The following is a 21,047-nucleotide window of genomic DNA, read 5'->3' as shown; positions in this document are numbered from 1 at the left end:
ATATGCTAATGCCTCAACTGCCAAATTCTTGCTTTTCTGTCCCATGTAGAGAGTCAGGATTTTTGTCCCCCCGCCCCCATAGTAACGGTAGAGCTTGGCCGCGGACTGAAGATGTTCCTTTCTGCAAACAGGATGTGGGCATGAGCGACACGGCACTGACCTCTTTCCTCGGCTCCTGCCTGGATCTCCTGCAGACGCTGATGGAGGTCCGTGGGGTGTGCTGCTTCTCGGCGCTCTGCGCTGTTCCGTATTTTGAGAAATCACTGGACTTGAGACCTACAGATACATTCTCATTTATTCATTTTAAAGTTTTGACCTAAACCTAGAAATAGTGATGTTTCTTATTAGAATTTGATGTTTTTAAATTGTAATGGGGGGGTGGGGACAAGTAGAGGTTTGCCCTTTGCTACCTGTAGGCTCATTACTACATAAGGTGTCTGCAAGCCATGAGTCCTCTGATGCCAACCAGCTCTCCATTCTCACGTGCGCAGGCAGATGTGAGCAAGGACGAGATGCAGGCGCCTGTCCTGGACACCGAGGACGCTTGGCTCGCTGCCGAGGGCCCAGTCTCGATCGTGGAGCTGGCCCTGGAGCAGAAGCACATCCACTACCCACTGGTGGAGCATCACTCCGTCCTCTGCTCCATCTTGTACGCGGTGATGAGGTTCGCTCTGAAGGCTGTGAAGCCGCTGTCGCTTTTTGACAGCAAGGCAAGTACCGGAGGGGTCCAGGGCCCCTCGGGAGCAGGGCGCTTAGCAGGTGTGCACAGGACAGCTGTCTCACTGCGGGGCTCCCTGCCCCTGTCGGAGCCCCTGGGTGCCGGGGCGGACCTGGGACCAGCCGGGGCTTCCGGCGCAGACGTGGTGCTGCGTGTTCCGCCTCCCATCTGCTTCCCAGGGACTTCAGCCCTATTTCCAGACACTCTGCTTTGGCTCCTCGGACACACATTTAGTCTCAGACAAGGTGGTTTTAAACAGTTTGGTATTTTAAAAAGGATTGAGCACACACTATATATTAGTTATCTTTTACTGTGTAACAAATTATCCCGAAACTGAACTGAGGGGCTGAAACAAGAGTTTGTACCCATTTTTGTGGGTTGAGAACCTGGGTGTCTCTTCTGAGTCTGGAGTGAGGGTGGGGGTCAGGGTGCCCCACTCCTCTCCAGGTACAGGAGGGAAGTGTGAGTGAGCGCACAGGGCAGAGGCCGCTGTCCTTCTGTGACCTGATCTTGAAAGTGACTTGCTATATCACCTCTGCCTAATTCTTTGTTAGCAGGAAGTCACCGGCCCACACAGGAGAGGAAGGGCTCCCTGGGGACCCCCTTAAAGGCTGCCCACCAAACTCTGTAATGGCTAAATAAAATCCTAAAATGCTCTTGTTCAAGGAGGGGAAAAAATGAGCCATGAGATATTCTGAAGTGGTTTTTAATCTCTCTCCTCCCCCCAGTAATAATCCATATTCATGTTTCTTTGATCTCTTCTTCCTCTTTAGGGGAAAAATGCATTTTTCAAAGACCTAACTTCAATACAGTTACTGCCTAGTGGAGAAATGGATCCAAACTTTATTTCTATACGACAGCAGGTAAATTAGTTACTAGGTTTTGTTTCTTGGAAAAAAAGTAGTTAAGTAAAAATCTAGCTGGCCTTCAAAGGATGACCATTCTGGAGTATCCTTGAGAGCTACTTTACCTGTAAATTACGTGTTCGTTTGAACACTTACACATTTGTATCGGAAAGGCCCCTCTGGCAGGGGAGCCAGCAGTGTAGACACAGTGGAAGGGGACACACTAACGTGGCCACGTTGCTGCATCTCCCTCTCCCCTTTCAAGTTCCTGCTGAAAGTTGTCAGTGGGGCTGTCCAGGCTCAGCACTCGGGTGCAAAGGACAAGGGGACCTCAGAGGAGGCGCCAGCCACTCCTTTTGGGAAAGACCAAGACTGGCCAGCTCTGGCTGCGGACTTGGCCCACCACCTTCAGGTCAGCGAGGACATCGTGAGGAGGCACTACGTGGGGGAACTCTACAACTATGGAGCCGACCACTTGGGAGAAGAGGTAACCACCGCCCTCGGGAGAGCAGCTGCGTCTCATTGTAATGAACTTGATGGCGCGAGTCAGGAGCCTGTAAAGCCGTTTGCTTTTCCTTGTTAGAACCTCTAGGCAAAAAATAGAGGAATGCTAAAATGTGAAATGTCCGGTTCGATGTTTAGTAAGGCTCCAGCGTGCCTGCCTGTTCTCCGCAGAGGGGCCTGGGAGTCAACAAAACAGACAAAAGCTTGAAAATGACAGACGTGCTCATGCAGAATTGAACAATTAGGTGATGGCAGAAGCTTGGAATTTAAATGCTGTTTGACTCGGATGCTGTGTTGGTCGTGCAGTTGACCCCTGAACACCATGAGGGTTGGAGGAGCTGACCCCATGCAGTTGAAAATCTCTGTGTAACTTTTGACTCCCCAGAACTTAACCACTACTCACCTAGTGTTGATCGGGAGCCTTATTGGTAACAGTTGATTAACACCTTTTGTGTATTACTTGTGTTATATGCTGTACTCTCATAGTACAGTAAGCTAGAGAAAAGAATGTTATTAAAACCTTAGGAGAAAATATACTTCCAGCATTCACTGGAAAAATCCAGGTGGAAGCACTTGGAGTCACGCAGTTCAGGGCTCAGCTGTGCGCGCGGCCCCGGGTCAGAGCTGAACCAGACCCTCCGCGGCGGTGCCTTTCCTAGGGTCTGTCAGCCTCTGAGTTCCCACTCTACAGTGGTCCACTTCCTCCCCGCAGGCCCTCCTGCAGGTTCAGGACAAAGAGGTCATGGCCTCCCAGCTGCTGATGGTGACGGGCCAGAGGCTGGCGCACGCACTGCTCCACGCCCAGACACGGGAGGGCATGGAGCTGCTGGCCAGGCTGCCGCCCACACTCTGCACGTGGCTGAAGGCGATGGTGAGTGTGGTGGCGTGCGTGGCCCCGGAGGGCGCTGCATGTTTCCCTCGGTGCACAGTCAAAGGCAGTGGAGGAGGGCGCTTCTTATTGGTTTCATTTGCTTCGCTCTGAAGAAAAGCATTTTTGTTAGTAACAGTTATTCTTTTGGTGCAAGTAACTGATGGGTCATTTTTGTGTCCTGCTTGTAGGACCCCCAGGATCTTCAAAACACAGAAGTGCCCATTGCAACAACAGCCAGACTAGTGCACAGAGTCATCGAGCTTCTGCCCGAAAACCACGGGCAGTACAGTTTGGCCTTACACCTCTTCGAGGCTGTGGAAGCCATGCCCTCCCCCCCCTCGGGGCCTCGTGTATGACCCGGCCCCCCCGTGCACCTGGCACAGCGCTCAGTGCATGGTTATTCTACACGGCGCCAGCCGGGCTTCGTGGAGGGGGGTGTCTCTTTTTTCCTTTTGTAAAATGAATTTAAAGAAATATATATATATATAACTTTTAAAAAGTACAGTCCTGGTTAAATTCCACTCCTTTGGGAAAATATAAACAGATATCAGTTATACTATTAACTACTCATACAGATGTTTTACTGTTCATTTCTAATTCAGACACTTAAGTAGCTTTATTGTTGAATTTTGCTATTTAAAATTGGTTATGGTTTACGGATTATGTTCTTATTATGAGTCTACGTTTCCTACTCAGATGTTATTGTTCTAAGGGAATTGCAGTGCGGTCCTGTAAACCCAGTCCCAGCAGTGCAGTTAGACAAGCATCCCACTGCCCCGTCCCAAGTGGTAGGAAGAGGCTTCCCTGCCGCTGCCTCCCCTGCCGGCCACCCCCCGGAGCCTGGAAGCTGGCGGGTTCCTTCCCCAGAGGGTATTTGGCTGCCGTCAGAGGACAGTGACCTTGTGAAGGAATGTGTTCAAGATCATCAGTCATCAGAAGGGACATGTAATAGAACCCTCGATCTAGTACCAAAATACCTGTCTGTACTTGCCAAAATTGTGAGTCTGAGATGCGGGCAACGCTCCAAAATCAGTTATAACACAAGGTAAGATTTGTTTTTTTGCCAAGGTTCCAAGCTGTATCCACATCAGGTAATTAATTGTAAAAATGTATTATCTTGTAAAACTTACATTTTAAAAAAGGGAGCAAAGATGCTAAAAATTTAAGTCTGACTTTATTTTTCCTACAAGTGTTTTGAAACGTCTGCTCCTGAGACTTGATAATGTTGCGTCTCTGCTCTCAGGAGCAGCACAGAAGACGCTAGTGACGCTACAGCTGGAGCAGACCTACCTCACAGCCGGGGGGAGCGGGCAGACTGCAGCTGCTTTACACCCCACAGTGCCTGGAGCCGTGGCAGGGGCGATCTGATGGAAGCCGACCTGACCAAAAGTGGACCAAGTGCTGTGAGCTGCACAGATGCCGAGTGTGCACTGCGGTCCATCTCGGGCATGCAGCCGTACAGTGCAGTCACTGACGCCCGTCTGGGGTCGCGGTGTTTGTCGTTGGGACGCGGAGGGCGGGTTCTGCACCCCTCGTGGGAAGCCGACTCCAGCAGTTGTACCAAGTTGAGTAGACAGAAAGGGAGAGACGAGGAGATCCCAATGTAAAGTCTTTTTAGCTAAAAGGTCACATCCAAATAAGGACTTCCCTGTCGAAAACTGAGTTACTGTTTAATTTAGCACAAAGTAAACACACAGGACGCCCTGGGTCTTTGGGGTGCAGGCCCATGCGTCTGATGGAGGTGCACACGACAGGGCCAGCCGCTGGGCCCCCGCCTCGAGCCTGGTGCCCCCCCACCAGAGACGCGCGTGTGGTTTCCTGTGAACGGATCTGGTGTCAGATAGTCACTCGTCATAGACATGCTAAAAGGCTGCTTCTGTCTGTGATTTTTTTTTACATATTCTGAAAGTAATTATAAATTTTGAAAGGTGGTTCAAAAATGTGGAAGTATAGGCATTTTTTTTCATGTTAGTATAGGCATCTTTAAAGATTAAATCCTACTTTGATTCCATGTCATTTTGCGAGGGGTACCTAATCCACGTTTAAGGTAACAAAACTGGTTTCACACACAATCAGATCTGAGGGTTGTGGGCAGTAAGTGGAAATAGGGCAGAGAATTGCGACTAGTCACCGAGTCTCCATTGAGTAGATGGGTAATCCTAAAATTTACCACTCATAGAATTTTAAGTTGGAATTGTGAGTCGTAGGGTTAAGAAACAGCTAAGTAATCTACTATTCCATCAAGGGCTTTAAAAATAAACCTAGAAATCCAAGAGAAGAAAGGCAAATAAGCAGCTCTGTGCAGGCAGACCGAGCCTCACTGCACGCCAGACGCTGAGTTTTTACACACCGAAGGCAAGACCATCGGCGGAACAGTGGTGGCCCAGCCCAGTGCGCCACTCGCCTTCCCGGGCGCCTTCCTGGGCGGTCTGGAGCTGTCTCCATCCCCAGGGGCTGCCTGCCTGCACCCTGTCACAAGGAAGGGCCCACGTGTGGGAGTCAGGTTTGATGTCCAGTGCCTCGTTCTTAAAGAGCCCGTTACACTGAGCTGCAGTTGCCGCTGGGCGGCCAGGAACCAGGGGCGATCCCCCAGATCCACACCCCCACACCCGTTGCTCATGAGCAGCGAAGAGGCCTGGGGCACCCCTCGCACCCCACTGGCTAATGCGGAACGAAGGCAAGTGTTCCGTAATCGTAATGACACTGCAGGTGGGGTTTAGACGTGGGCCCCGAGAGTCAGCATCGGTGTGGACACAGGAGCAGTGTCAGGCTTCCAGACCCTTCCCACCTTCACAAAAGGAGAAATAAACAGAGAAAAGACTTATTTCCCCTCAGTTATAAAAATTCATCTTAGGTCACGGTAAACATTGTTACATTTAAATTGCATTCTTTAAGAAAATATGATTAATTGCAATTTAAAATCACAGAAATCTCAGATTTACTAACACTACACTTACATGGATTGTAACAGTTAGAAGTTGCTGTGATTCATTTAATTTTTAAGAGACAAACACTTTTAAATACTGATAGCAACAGGGAAAGCCCTCTCTCACCCAGCAGGGATGGATTCATTGGGCTTACAAAAGTTTGATTTCTGCCGAGAAGTAGCTCTCCCTAGAAAGATTTTAACCCAATACCAAGTTGTTTATAAAACCCTCTATTATCTAATGTAATGTACTGTAAGTAGTGAAATTCTGTATATACTGCTGTTTTCTGTGTCTGTTCATTGTTGTGAATTTATGTATATTAGTGAAATAAATTTTCAGCTTTCACCTTGTTCCCTTAACATTCATAAATGTAAGTACATATAGTTACTGGTTTTTCCCTAGGGAATAACAGATTAGTGTGCACGGGGAGGCGGAATGTGGTTTCCCGGGTCGTCTCCGCAATGTGTTGTTCCAGAACCACACTTTCATGGCCGCACCAACAGCACCAGTGAGTTTCCAAAATGCCTTTATTCTTAGATATTACAGAACTTAAATAGTGTGTCAGAAGGGCTTATGAAATATAAAACACTTTCTGCTCAGCCACAGCTGATGGGCCCATCGTGGACGGAGCAGCGTCCGTCTGTATATATGTGTTTCTGCATGTATGTTTCTGCACATGTATGTGGACATCACGTTCACCTAGTTACAGAAAACCCTTAGCATTCCTCCTGACTCTCATGCCCCACCACTCACTCGCCCACTCCGGACCCGAGTCTGGGTTTCCTCCCAGCGTGATACACGGTCCACCCAAACTGAGTCAGCACCGCCGGGGTCTGCTTGGAGCCGCGGTCGGCGCCAGAGAGTGGCGCTACGTCCCACCCACAACTTCTGCACACCGGGGACAGAGAGTATCTGAAGACTTGGCCGTGTACTTCCAACAACGAGGGCATTTTTCTTTGGTGGTTGGCGCAACAATTACTTTATATGAAGACTCTTCACGAATATCACCACCTGGGAATGAAAAACACAGATGTATTTGCAGGTGCTTCTTCAGACTTTCTCCTGCCTGCCTGAGCAAGGCTACATTACCGATGTCACATTACATGCACAGTGGACAGCTGAGGAAGCTAAGGCCCCGAGAGACGCACCGATTTCTCCCCGACTGACTGCTAGAGTGACTGCTACGCCCAGCTCTGCAGGGTGGGCTTTGCAGCTCAGGATCCAAGTGCAGTTCTGATGAGTGGAGCTGGAAAGGCAGCGTAACTTACGAAGTTTGAAAAGAGCCAAATTATAGGACAAGGGCGGTGCCTCCACTTAAAACATCTTGGTTTGTACACAAGGAAACAAGACTTTCTCCACTGTTTCCATTCTTAGACCTCAGACTGGTGACACGTGGTAAAGAAAGTGAATCCTTTTCTGGTCACTGGGCAGATGTTACAGTCACGTTTCCAAGAGCTCGTTAGGCCAGGACTGTTACTACGAGGTCACATGGCCAGGCCTGCCACTTCCCGCTGGGACGCGAAGCTGCTCTGAAGGACACGGGCAGCGTCACCTTCCCCGGGGCCTCTGTGTGCCCATCTCTCTGGTCCAGCAGTGAGAATGAGTGAGGGTGACAGAGACACCCACGAGAGGCCACTGCAGGGACGCGTTCGTACCCCGTCTCTGGGACTCCTCTGTCGGAGCAGCTAAATCCCATTTTAATTCGGGGTTTCAGAGTCAAAGCTGGGGCGGGAGGGCGGGCCTGGGCAGTACTAGGACAGTGGGTGTCCCAGGAGAGGGGCCACAAAAGGAAGCCCAACAGGAGTGAGGGCGGCTGGCAGCACAGGAAGGAAACCCCGTCCTCCAGCCTGGGCACCGAGTCCCCAAGGTCACTGGGTGGGACGCTTCTGAGAGCCGTTTCCACAGAAAGCTGCCCTCAGAGAGGACCCGCCGTCCTCACTCAGCTCTCCAGCCAGGCCCTGCCCTCTCGCCTCCTCCCCGCGTACCTTCCAGGTTGATGAGGAAGGTCCCTGTGTGCTCGGTGGCATCTGCGGGCATCACCTGTGGCTCCTGGGGGAGGAGAGTGGTCTGCGAAGCCATCATGAGCTCACTCAGCTGGGAGGTGCTGGACGTCTCCTCAGCTTGCAGCATCTGAAATCAGTGAGCACATGCAAGTGACCACCCGAATTAGATTCTCCCCGTAAACTGAGGTTGTCAACACTAAATTCTCGTACCCAGTGGGAAACCCTTTGTACCTTTCCCTCCTGATATAATATTAGAGCACATCAATTCTTCCTAGTTCTCAAGGTTTGAACTGAGAACTTCCAGTCGATGGTATTTACTGAGAACATTCTCTGGCAGCTCTTCCCTCTGCTGGATGCTAAACACTCGTGATTTCTAATTGCTACGAAACACCTGCACGGTGTTTATCACTCGCCCCCCTTTATAAAGGGAGAGCCAGACGCAGAGAGGTGAGCCTGCCCAACTTTCTCGGCCACGCCGCGGTGCAGGGGCCGCCCAGCCCAGGGCTGTTGGCTCCGAGGCCCGCACACGCCCTGGGTCGCCCCTCTCAGCGAGGGGCTGAGATGCCACCTCTCGAGGACAGCATCTGAGCAAGGCATGGGCGTGTCTGAAGGACACCGAGCTGGGGTGTTTGACAGACACGTCCACATTTTTCATTGTAATTCTGATCTTTAAAATGAGTGTGAGCTCACACAGACATTCCTTAAAAAAAAAAACTCGTGAGAAAGCAGTCTCAAAGAGATTGATTTGGTTTTAACAAATCATGCAATTTGTGACTGTTCGAACCAGGGCTCCATTTGACAGCTACTTAGTGTGACTCCTAAGGAAAATGTATTCCATTTTTAAGAAAGTGTTTTTTCCGATACAAGCTGCATTCTTTCCAGCTTGTTGCTCAGAGCTTGTGAGGTCACAGGGGAACCTGGTGCTGGGCTGCTTGGCCTCAGCCAGGTCGCAGGCCCCCCTGCCCCGTGGTGCCACGTCCTGGCTCATCAAATGAAGGGGCTGGAACTTCCCAAGTGCAAATGTGAAAATGTTCACATATTACCAAAATTCTCTTGTCTGATTAACAGTCTCATATCTACTAGCTATTTCAAGCCTCCAATTTTGATCAATTATAAAAATTTAAATAGAGTTTACCCACCAAATAAGATGGTCATTTTTGGGTAGAAAATGGTACCAGTAAAATGTAAAATATGTTCATGGCCAATTCTTTATAAGCATTAAAATTAAAGAAAAATCTTGAATCAGTAATGTTAAGCTCTAAACCCATCTGGCCAATCAACCTCTAAATTCCAAGAAGAAACATTTGATGGAACTGTAGAAAAAAAACAGTGAATACTTTGAGATCACATGATTATCTGCTGGGGCAAATGAATTTTTCCAGCATTCGAGAAAAGAAGCAGAAATTGTATTTTGGATTTGTTTCGAGTCTGGTCCAGAGAGACAAAATTCCCAGAAAACTACACCCTTAACACAAAACTCCCAGTTTTTATGTATCCTGATACTGCTCTTCTGGACTTAGGTGTCATACAAACAGCTCCAAGGCCTTGAACTTCAATTAGAACTTAATTATACCTTCCCTGTCCCAACACGAAGATTTTTAAACAAATTTCCAACGAGACTGTTGATACAAACACCCCTTCAAAAGGCACGAATGACTGCCGACCTCTATTATCTCGAAGAGCAGCCCGGGCTCGATGACGACGGTGACCTCGTACTCCGCGGCGTTTCTGCCGGGGATGCTCCCTAGGAACGCGTCTCTCATGGCGCACGCACTCTCTATGGCCTCCTCCAGCCCAGGCTTCTTCCAGATGGAACTTGTGGTGATCCACCCGGTACGAAAAACACTCCTGGGTTCTTAAAAGCAAAAAAACCCAGTAATCTACGTGCATTCCAAACCCAGTACAAAGCTCTAACCATTAAATATTCACTGTGCCTGGGAAGGAAGAATCGCCATTTCACGTAATCACGGGATGAAATATCACGGAGCCGCCCTAAATGCTTCTTCCAAACACGCGTGTGAGCCTTTGAAAGTGATGCTAAGAAGTGACCCTTCCTCCTCTTTCTAAACTTCTATAGTTTCTGGTTTTCTATAAGTTCAGTACAATTAGAGGAAAAAACTTAATAAAACTACTAAAAAGCACTAAACTTTGTTTTAATAAAATTTAATGTATTTCTGACACCTATAATATTTAAGAAAAAGTGCTTTCTCAATCTGGCTCAGTTGCTAGCTAGCATCTCAGGAAGCACCCGAGGCCCCCTGAAATCAACCCTCTACAAACAGGTGTGGAGGGGACTGCGGTGCATCCCCATAACCCATTCCCTGCAGATGGGTAAGTGTCCCTTATGTGAAGAGCATACAATTAGTAGTTGCACCCTCACTGTCACCTTCCCATTTAGGGAAAAACCAGCATTCTTACCTTTAGCATAAGGTATGTGCTGAAATACCTCTTCAGCCAAGTGTGGAAGAATGGGTGCAACAGAACGAACCATGACATCCAAAATTTCAGCCAGCGCGGTCTGACAGGAGCGTCGTTTGGGGTCACTTGCGTTTTCGCAGTAAAGCCTGAACGAGAACAACTCCCTCAGCGGCTGACATCACTGTGTTCTGATGGTCAGGGCAGGCCCTGTCTCGGGTCGCGCTTATTCTTACAGTGGCTAACTGAATGGGTCTAATTGTCTTCAAATTAAGTAAAATACTCTATCATAGACCCTCCATTGTATTTTCCACCTTCCAGGTAATGGAGTCCAGACCACTGGATCAAAGGACAGCCAAGTTAGTGGACCTTTAAATCTGCCTCCCCCTCAAGCCTTACAAACTCCCCAAACAGTACTCTGTTCATGTCTCGTTAGCAGCTACTACTGGGCACTTCATCGAACACAGCGCAGGGCACATCACTGATACCCTTTTCCTTCTCATAACCACACTGGGGCGGGATTAGCTTTACCACTTTACGGGTAAAGAAACAGCCTGGAGGATGAGCTGCCCCAGATCGCAGAGCTAGGAAGAGGCGGGGTCAAAGCAATCAGCCTTCACTCTAGAATCCACGCCAGCAGCTGCCTGGCTGCCCACCTGGCTCACAGCTGGATGCCCAACGTCTCCTGAGCAGAACGGACACTCAGGAAATGCTTGTCAAGGGTTTCACTATTCAGCCACACATACCTATCTTTGATTACGCTGAAGTAAAAGTGAGAAAGTTCTCTGGTGTAAAAGGCTCGCAACAGACGGACAACTTTTCCAAAATCGTACTGCTTGTATGAGTCGGTTACCTGGGGAACAAAGCCAAACACGTTTGGAGGCTGGGATAAGGGAATGGGAAGGCAAGTCGTCATTAGCAAACATGTTCCTTCTGAAAATATGAGTCAAAGGCAGACAAATACGAAACAGGTGATAGGCAAAGCTCTTGGGCCAGGGCGGGGGTGGTGTGGGGAGCACGTTTCCCAAACTTGACTTCTGGTTCAAGTTTGACTGCCTTGAGAAAACACAGAACGTTCTGCTCTGGAAACTACAGGAGGACGTGCATCAAAGGAAAGGATCGTTTTGCGTGATGACACCACACATTTAAAAGCAGCAAAGACTGTAGGTCACCACTGTTGCCTCGTTTATGCCTGGAAAGTAAAATTGGCCAAAAATCGACACGCCTGCCTCTTGACTTACGGGTATGTGGAAGCAACCACACTTCCAATTCCTGAGTAGCAGAAGTGATCTGTGTTTATATGTAAGCGATAAGATATCTTACAAGACAGAGAAATACTCATTTCAGTTATTTCCAGACTTTGAGGGGTATATCTGCAGGTAAGTAAAGTACAACTCTATTCCTTCCAGGCTGGAAAAATACTCGATAATAGAGCTGATCTGGAGTGAAAATGTGGTCTGAAAAGTCTGGGCCTATTGTTTCCACGAGGTAATTCTCTCATCTTCCGAGAAACTGGGAAAGAAATTATGAGACTTTAAACCTCAGGTCAACCTTGGAACATGGGGAATTTATCAAGCAGAACTCTTTTCAGGGCTGTGTGGTTAAGTTTGTCCCTAACCTTCTAGTAAGGCTGTTCCACCTGGGTGCACATCACATTTCGACCGGTGCTGGTCTCTCCCTTCCCAATAGGGTTGCTTCCCACTTACCTTGCCTGCTAAGTCCTGCAGTAAGTGCAGCAGGTACTGGTCTATGACGTACATTTTGTTAATGGGGATGGAATCTGTCTCTGGGTTAAAATCAGCCACATTTCCCAAAAGAAAGCGGAGTGTATTCCTAAGCTATTGGGAAAGGAAAAACAAAAACAAAAACAGGCAGTCAAAAACAATTTACGAGGTGGTAAGTTCTTCTGAACAGTTACTTTATTTCTCTACAATTAGGTTTTATCCAACTCATGTTATTTTCTTAATGGGATACTTTTAAAATAACATCCCTAACGGAGCCGACGAATGTGAAACAAGGAAACAAAATGCAATTCATTTCAACGGCCCATGTGCAGAAACAACCCCTGGACTTTACACGTAAAGAACTTCCTTTCCGTTTCTTTCTAACTGTAGGGCAGCCGCCTTTCAGCAGCCCAGTTTGCTCACCTGTGTAGGTGCAAAGGATAAATGAAATAAATGTGGGAGGTTGCTGAGCACATAAAAAGCATATAAAATTGTCAAATATAATAACATAAACCATAAAACATAAGAAATCTGTAAAGCACACAAAGCCAGTATTTCACATAGTAAACGCTTAGTTACACAGTGTTATTCTCTCCAGTCCTCGCAGATACAGAACAGGATCTAAAGTTAACTTTCTAAAAAAATAATCGACAGTGCAGTAGACATTCCTTACGTATCTGCATTTGTCTGTAATTACTGATACGTAACATAAATACTGCTTCAAACCCTCCTTGTGAAAGTGAGTGCCGACGTATGGGGCGTGTTTGATTTTCATCCACGGAATGAATCTGGTTCAGAACGCTTTTCAGCGCAGGGGTATAGCTCAGTGGTACAGCATTCGATTGCAGAATGCTTTTCAGCTGGTGCACCTGAAGCTGAGGCCATGGGCCCGAATCACCGAAGAACTCGGTCTCTGGGAAGCACTATTAATGCACTAATGCTGGTGGTCGATTTCGTGCCCAGGATTTTGCGAGAGCAGCTCCCTGACTCGGAAGAGCACTGCGTCTTACCCTCAGCCTTGGTGCCCTGGGAAGGGACCTGACTGCTTTGCACCTGGCAGGTCATCATTCTCCGTTTGACGTGAGGCCTTTCCAAGTGAATGCGAGGAGCTGATGGTACCTCAAGACTTTCCTTCTTTCCCCTAAAACTCTAGGAGATGTTACAGGGGTAGTAGGGAAGGGCACAAAATCTTTGAGCCTTTTACCTGGCTCATGTCACGACCATGGGTTTTTTACGTGAGGGGGAATCATTTCTCTAAAGTTCATGTCTAGACAAGAGTTCGGTTAATGAAGAAATAAACTGCTCTGCTGATCAGGGCCTTGTGTAAACACACCGTAGCAGGGGGGAGTGCGGTTCTGTGTGAATTCAATCATACCAGTCGCATGGTCTTGGCAGATTCTTTTTTGTTTACAATATTAAAGTGTCCATTAGCAAACATGGGTGGACTTTCAAAATGCAGCTTCTACAGAATGTGTACAATTTCACATATGCTCTTTATTTAAAAAAATATTTAAAAGTATATAAAGTTATTACTTCTACTGACTTTTAAACATAGAATATGGGATATTTTTAAACGCTCACACGTGTAGAACTCACTTTCATTCAGTTTTGTAGTGTCAAACGAAATGCGCCCCTTCTTTAAAATCGGTGGCTCAGTGAACTTCTCACCGAGAAACAGGAAGGACAGGGACTGACCTTGCTAACATCATCTCTGGCCGCGCTGAGTGCGGATGAACTGACGGTCACTTCAGTGAAGACGTTGGACTCGGCCACCCACCAGCGAAGGACGTCCGCACCGTAAGGAGGCTCTTTGCTGGGATCCTTTTCGATGAAGGAAAAAAAACCCAAACACACACATAGATGAATGGCTTTCAGTGCCAATGAGGTGAACGAATCTTTCACGTAGTCCCCCTCAAACGTGTGTGAGCACAACATGAGCATCAAAAAACGCTTGCGTTGCAATGAAATAGGGGCTACAACCTCAGAGTTCAGGCTGCATCTAAGAAAACGACACGGAAGAAAAAGCCTAGGCTGCCACCCCACGCGACACCCAGCTCCTCCTCCCTGGTCACGCCTGCATGTCTCTCACAGCTGCTGCTCAGACACACAGCAGTGCTCTGACGTCTGGGGCGGCGGGGAGGCTGCTGCTCTTCCCTTCAACGCCCCCAGCACCTCCGTACACAGAGAGATGGTCACTGGACATGAGGAGGGCGGTAAAATACCAAGGGAGTAACGGATAAGTGGCGTCGTTGCTCAAAACAGCTTCAAAATAACCCACATTATCAGCAACCCCAGATCTGACGTTCATTAAGGACATGCTTTAAAGTATATAATTTCCAAGAATGATGAAACGTGCATTTAGAAGTTGCAATCTCTTTTTTTCTCATACCATTTCCACTCAAATGTAAAATGAGAGTTTAAAGCTCAAGTGAAAAAGCACCCCTCCTTTTTTTGGTGCAGGACCTACAGATTCAGACCTGAAATGTGTCACAAGGGCCACCCACAACCCCAGCCCTTCCCTTATTCCAAAAATCAAGCATTATGTAAGAGTCAAATGTAAGACATGGTAAGGCACATGCTATTCGTATAAAAGATATCTGTTTTTTTTAAAACATAGAGGTAATTATATATTAAGGGTTTCGGCCGCCAACTTAAAGAGTCTCAAGACCAAAACAAACAGCTTTCGAGAACCACCTACTTGACCTCCGTTGACAATAGTGTCGGGGTCGACAACATTCCCAAGGGACTTGGACATCTTTTCTCCCTTCTCTCCAAGGGTGAATCCGTGAACGACCACTGTCCTGCGAAGGCAAATCAGCGAATATGGAAACACCGTCATTGCCGTCTTTCCACAGGTGGCTTAAAGGGGGTGTCTTGGTTTGATGCAAAAATAGGATTTTGCTTGACTGATTATGTATGAGAGCTTTTCTCGAAAGTCTAATTTTAGCAGCTTTCTACTTATAAACAGAAAAAAATTATCGATGTTTGCAATCACTGAAGTATTTCCTGAACATCTATTATATGCTGGTTTTGATGATCAAAACTAACCAGGAAAATGTTATGTCTTTAAAAAAGCAGATTATCACCTCAAATTATCTTCAAAATGACAATTCAAGAGAAACGCAACTACTGTTTTGTTGGCTTATAAAAGCACGTCATACAAGAAACAAACATTTATATTGTTCTGGAATGAGCTTTCATTGTAAGACAGTAAAAATCTTGAGCTCTTTTAAGAATCTTCCAGATTAGAGCCTCTATCCACATATGTGCATAAGGAAAAGCAATTGCCCACGAGCAAGAGCCCCAAATGTAACAAAATTCACTAAAGGGATGTTTCGGTTCCCTCGCACCTTCAGGGTACAAGGCAGCTGGGCCCACAGGCTGTCTTCAGTGAACCCCAAAAGCCCTCGCTGGCATCCCTCTGAGCCAAGTCCTGCCAGGTCTGGGGGTCTGGCTCTCCTCAGGTTCCCCACTTCAGCTGTCAGTGCTGACTTCCTCCTCTCAGGGTTATGACCTGTCTCGGGACAAGCCTTCTTCTCTGTGTGGTGACCTCTTCTCCCCGCCCCCCTTTCACTTCAAACTCCCATGAGACTGTAGGCTGATAGAAGGCGGTGAAGGCCCGTACACACTACTCAGCCCAGGGCCCCTGCACTGGCCAGTGCCCAGTGGACGTGCTCACGGTGGGCTGACCAGGGTGGCTCCGGTACGATACTCACTTAAAAGGGGCCTTTTTCCTCGCTGCCACGCTCGTTAACAAGGAGGACTGAAACCAACCACCCAGCTGGTCTTTTCCTTCCAAGTACAAATCTGCTGTCTGGTCCGTACCTCGAAAGTAAATATTAACAAAGGCAGACATGTAATTAAACTAGGGAAACAGAAAGGAACATGTATTCGAGTACAAAAACGGTAAAAGCAATTATATTATTTCATGCGCCAGGCTATACCCAGTGGGTAGACTGCATTCACCGGAGCTGTTACGATCACTGCCAATTTATCAATCAACATAAAGAAAATAAACCTTGGAGTATGAACTGCCAAACCACAGGTAATTACAATACTATCTAAATGAGGGTCCAATTCATAATTATCAATATCAATATCATCAGTTAAATATTGCATGAGAACAAACTACTGTTTTTATCAATTTAACAAATACTTGCCGAGGACCCGATAACTTTGTATGTGAACTCACTGGATTTGCAGAGTTCTCTCTGTGGGGCAGGGACCATCACTTCCCCATTTTATACCCAAGGAACGTGGGCCCTCAGAGGGTTTATTGCTTGTCCAAGGTTACACAGATAAGCAACAGTAGATACGGATTGTGAACCGAGACAGTCTGGAGGGCATGTGCTTAAGCAAGAAATGAAATCAGGACAACGTGTCTTTATAAAGGGCAAGTTACTAATTTCTAATTTGACAACAGCCTAGTCAAAAGATGGGCAAACTACAGAAGAGCCACATGCGCCAGGGGCTGGGGCGGGAGGTAGCTGTGATGAAGGGCGTAATACAGAGGATTTTAGGGCAGTGAGAACGCTCTGTGATGCTGTGATGAAGGACACTTGTCACTACAGATCTGTTCAAACCCCCAGCATGCACAACACTGAAAGTGACCCCGGTGTCTACTGTGGGCTCTGGGTGATTATGATGGGTCAGGGTAGGTTCAGCAGCTGTCACAGATGGACCGACCCTGTGATGTGGGATGCTGACCAGGAGGCTGTCGGGGAGAGGGGACAAAGGGTAGGGACCTCTGCTTGTCACTCTACTTTGTGACGTACCTTAAACTGCTTTCCAAAATAAAGTCTATTTAAAGCACAAAAGTAGTTCATAGCTTTTTTTTTAAAGAAATCACCACAATAATTAATGCCTTTGCTCAATGTTTAAAGAATGTTTTAGAAATACAGGGATGATGTATTATTACCTATGTGTGACCCACTTAAAAATACTGCTCCCTTTCAGAAATTTTCAAGTTTCAATGTCCTAAGTTCTGCTGAACTTGAACAATGGAACATGTACTTGACCTGGCATTAAAATTCATAAGACAAGTCTCTTTCACTACTAGAAAATCAATTAGCAAAAATTAAAACTGGATATGTATGCTATATAATCACCAAATTCATCTCATTAAATAATAGTAGACACTGATGAAGTCTGGTAGCTAAAATTAAGCTCAAAATCAAGTTGATTGTATTTTTCAATAAATACTTTCAAGGAAGTAGATGGACATAGACATTAAATCATTTCATGTTGGACTTGATACAAACCATTTGAGAAAGAAAAAGAAGTACAATAAACCTTCTCAAGAAAGTAGGTAACTTCTTGTTTTTATTTTTGTTTTTTTTTAAGGCAAGTCACCTCTACTTTATGACTTTTAAACTATGAATTCACCTAGTGTCTTGATTCGCACTTGTTACTGCCTATCTTTTGAGGCTTTTTTTTATCACAAAGGAATAACAGGGAGGTTAGCTGACTAACCTAATTTTTGTTGAATATTTACTTTTTTGAGGAGGAAGATGAGATCTGAGTGAAAAGCAGAAACTACAGCCTAAAATCGGGCTCACGCATTATCTATAAAGGTCGTTTACGTTCTGACAGCCCCTATGCATGCAACATGCATCTTTAAATAACAGATTAATTTTATTTCTTTGATTAATCACCTAAACGTGGCAGGAAAGGGAAGGAAGGTTTGCTGACCACTGCACTCTTACCACTAACTTCCTTTAATAAGTATTTCTGCCACAAATGGTCATTTGAAAACGCCGTGAACTATGCAGAGAAGGCCTGATTGCTCTCAGCACCAAGGACAGCGGCAGGGGGACCCTTAAGGGCCCTTTTGGCTCTTCACTCCCGTCTGTGGCTCCAACTTGTAAACGCTGCACTTGGTAATACAAAGCCACTTCAGAAATTAAAAAGCAGCAATGCCAGTAGCAGCAACTCCACTGTGGCCGAGGTGGTTAATGAGCTCCGAAATATCCTACGCAAGCGCAGTTTCACATAATGGCAGCTCCCGAAACTCAGGACGCTGTCCCAAATGTGGCAGCAGGTAACTCTTTTTCCTGTTTATATGACAACGCTATGTAACGCACCTACCTTATGCAATGCTATTTGCCTACATTTTCAATGTAATTTAGGAAAACAAAGTACCTAAACTGGCAATATTTTCTCTTAAATATGGTGAAACTTTTGAAAGAATACTTCTGAAAATTACTACATAAAAATTATAAAAATCTTATTCATATATAACTTACCTTTGTATATTTTAGCTATAATATAAAGTCAACATGGATTTACTTGCATTCTACTTTTCAAACTTCCTAAGCCGAAAGAAAGGCCTAAATGAAGGAATGTATTTGCCTACAGCAACCATACTGCTCTCCTCCCCCGAGTGAGGTAGGGGACCAGTACCCCGCAGCTAGCTAAAACTTGAGGATGGTCCCTTTCAATCCCACCAACCATGGCCTCTGTGCACACAAGCTACTTTTCCCACACCCCCTTGCTCCAGAAAGAAAAAGGGATCTCTTGGGCCAAAGGTGGCCCGCGGGAACAGTGCAGGCCCTGTCCGAGTGACTGTGGCTTCGCTGGCACCTCGTCCCCAACTTGACCCGCATGGTGATGGGTGATGACCAGCCACATGCTTCGCTTTAACTTTCCACTCAGTATCCTCAAGGGCATTTCTTCTGCAGACTCAACCTAACTATGATGCGTATAAAATCAGTCAGTTGCTTGTATGGTGGCGGGGCGGGGGTGGTGGAAAAGCACAGTAGTGGAGAAGAATGAGAACTGAAAATCAGGGTGCTTGAGCCCTCGAGTCTGACCGAGGTTCTGTGACCATCACCTCATTCGCCTCTAATGAGTCTCAATCTCTCCTCTGAAAAACGATGGGGTCAGACCACTTCGGTGATGTCCAAGCTCTGTTCACAGAACTGGTACCTTGGGGCTGGCAGGGGGGCCAGGGGGTGGGAGGGAGGGAGAAAATTCCCTTTTCTACCCATCTTATTTGGAAATTTCACTTGGAAAACAAAAAGTGTACAAATCTTTAGGTTAAATGATCTCCAGGGATTCCTTCCAGATCTAAAATTACATTAGAGCAGCTCCTCCAAATAAAGCAAAAAGAACTGTGGGTTACAGATTTCTTCTATGCCATGTTTATATATTCTCGAAGCCACCTGACTGGTACATAAACTAGTACTTCAAGATTACCTGGGAGGACATAAGACCATGAAGTTCCACTGTCGAACCAGATGTCCAAAATATCCTGGCCTGGCACAAACTCCAAGGCGTCGGCGCCACCAGCCTAGTAAGATAATGGAAGAGCATTCCTGCTGTACTAACAAATGTAGATAATAAATACCCAAAACCTCAAAACGAGATGAAACACTTAGAACCATTAAACTCACATTTTAAAATAAATTTAAAACATTTCAAAATATTTCACAATTTTGTAACCACTGACTCATCTGCACATAAAAATGACTATGGCCGCTTAATTTACACATTTATTAACGGAAACACAAACTTTTTTTTTATTTTTTGCTTTCGTTTTTATTTTCTTGAAATTATCCCCCAGTTTGGATTTTCGGTGTACGGTGCCATTGGTCACCTCTAATTCAGGTCCTGCAAAGTCCTGCTGTCCCTACATTAGGCCCTGTTCTCACAGTTATAGCTACGTAACCACATCGGTTAAAACTTTGGCCCTCGATGAGATAAGTAACCCTCACACGCTACGGCTACGTTAAGGACTAAGCTTCTCAGCTAAACGAAAATGCCTGTTCTCAAAGGGCACTGCGTTCTCATTCCTAGTGAATAAACTCAGTCACTTTATGTGATAATGTACCTACATTTTTAGCTCCCAAGGACCCCTTCTGCGGTTGGTAAGTCCTGCAGTACACACATGGCATCGCGAACATTAATCACACACTGAACCTCACCTGAGCTAGGACTTCCTTAGGGAGAAGCTGCTCCGGGGGCAGAGTCCACCAGACGTCACTGCCATGCTGCTCCACGAGCTGAGTGATGTGCTCAATGGTTTGGCTGTGTGAGGGGAACAGGACAGAGTAGTTCGCTTAACTATTGTGATTAATGCCAAACATTCTAAAATTGAAAAAGAGTAACTTTAACTCCTCTTCCTAGCTGCAGCAGATTTTCCTGTCTCCCCCACCCAAACTTCAGTGGTACCCTCTTCAACTATTACTTTGCTGTCATCCGAATTCAACATAAATGATATCAATATTAATAGTATCTAAGAAATAAAATTAAGGCATATGTATCCCTTATAAGAAAAAAAGACTTCTCCTAATATCTCTGTTTCAGTTACTCATCGCCCTATTTCTATCCAGCCATTTTCTATTTAAGTACCTAGATTCAAAACCTCGTAACTGTCCCCCCCAATTTCTGCCCCAAATAGCGCAACACACTCTGCCACTTCCACCTTCGAAGTATTACTCAAACTAGTCACCTCACTGATACTGAATTAGTCCAGCGTCATGGCCTCAATTCTACTGTAGCTTGATGCAGTGGTTAGACTTTTCCCCATTTCTCATCCCCTTGATTTCACAGTACGCCTTTGAGAAAAATGCATTCCCAAAACTGCTTTTATCACACCAATGATCCCCCCCAAAATCTTCCAGTGCCCCGCTTGCAGCTCGCAGGACTGAGTCCAATCCCATGCCCGCAGGGGCAATGCCGCGCTGGAACTGCCCTTCGACAACAGATCGCCAGGCTCTTTCTTATCCTGACGCTGCCACTTTTTATACGTATGGCCGCGCACAAGGCCTAAAACTTCTTGAAGTCTCTGTTGCGAGTAATAAAATGCATTTATTCAAAAACGCTTACTGGGCACCTCCACTGCCTTTGACAGTGACCTAGGCCCTGGAGAAAACAGCTCATGAGGCGGGTGAGATCCCTGCCCTAATGAACTTACATTTCAGTGACCCTATATCCTTCCCGTAGAACGACTGCAAACGGGATGCGCACATCCACGCAAAACTGAGCACAGTGCCAAGCACACCACAGAAAGCCAATAAATGCACACTGATGAATAACG

General features: G+C 46.4%; 2 protein-coding genes across 2 annotated transcripts in view; one reads left to right on the top strand and one right to left on the bottom strand.

Moving 5' to 3' along the window:
* The window catches only part of RAB3GAP2 (RAB3 GTPase activating non-catalytic protein subunit 2), a 50,954-nt gene extending 44,744 nt beyond the window's left edge, over positions 1–6,210 (top strand). The window contains exons 30-35 of the mRNA XM_053667334.1: positions 132–206; positions 492–710; positions 1,492–1,581; positions 1,829–2,050; positions 2,780–2,938; positions 3,127–6,210. Coding sequence (XP_053523309.1) covers positions 132–206; positions 492–710; positions 1,492–1,581; positions 1,829–2,050; positions 2,780–2,938; positions 3,127–3,294 — 933 coding nt within the window. The 3' untranslated portion in view covers positions 3,295–6,210. The remainder of the gene's footprint in view (positions 1–131; positions 207–491; positions 711–1,491; positions 1,582–1,828; positions 2,051–2,779; positions 2,939–3,126) is intronic.
* Positions 6,211–6,374: 164 nt separating this feature from the next.
* The window catches only part of IARS2 (isoleucyl-tRNA synthetase 2, mitochondrial), a 32,681-nt gene continuing 18,008 nt past the window's right edge, over positions 6,375–21,047 (bottom strand). The window contains exons 13-23 of the mRNA XM_037128370.2: positions 19,933–20,035; positions 19,205–19,298; positions 15,724–15,832; positions 14,706–14,808; positions 13,703–13,828; positions 11,990–12,121; positions 11,030–11,136; positions 10,287–10,432; positions 9,533–9,723; positions 7,851–7,995; positions 6,375–6,876 (exon numbers count right to left, since the gene is read on the bottom strand). Of these exons, the coding sequence (XP_036984265.2) occupies positions 6,734–6,876; positions 7,851–7,995; positions 9,533–9,723; positions 10,287–10,432; positions 11,030–11,136; positions 11,990–12,121; positions 13,703–13,828; positions 14,706–14,808; positions 15,724–15,832; positions 19,205–19,298; positions 19,933–20,035 (1,399 nt within the window). The 3' untranslated portion in view covers positions 6,375–6,733. The remainder of the gene's footprint in view (positions 6,877–7,850; positions 7,996–9,532; positions 9,724–10,286; positions 10,433–11,029; positions 11,137–11,989; positions 12,122–13,702; positions 13,829–14,705; positions 14,809–15,723; positions 15,833–19,204; positions 19,299–19,932; positions 20,036–21,047) is intronic.

The sequence above is a fragment of the Artibeus jamaicensis genome, unplaced genomic scaffold (genome assembly GCF_021234435.1).
Source record: "Artibeus jamaicensis isolate MK-2021 breed Jamaican fruit bat unplaced genomic scaffold, CSHL_Jam_final contig_467, whole genome shotgun sequence".
In the NCBI taxonomy this organism is placed as follows: Eukaryota; Metazoa; Chordata; class Mammalia; order Chiroptera; family Phyllostomidae; genus Artibeus; species Artibeus jamaicensis.
The sequence above is the reverse complement of the archived record's forward strand: the minus strand, read 5'-3'. Positions and strand labels throughout refer to the sequence as shown.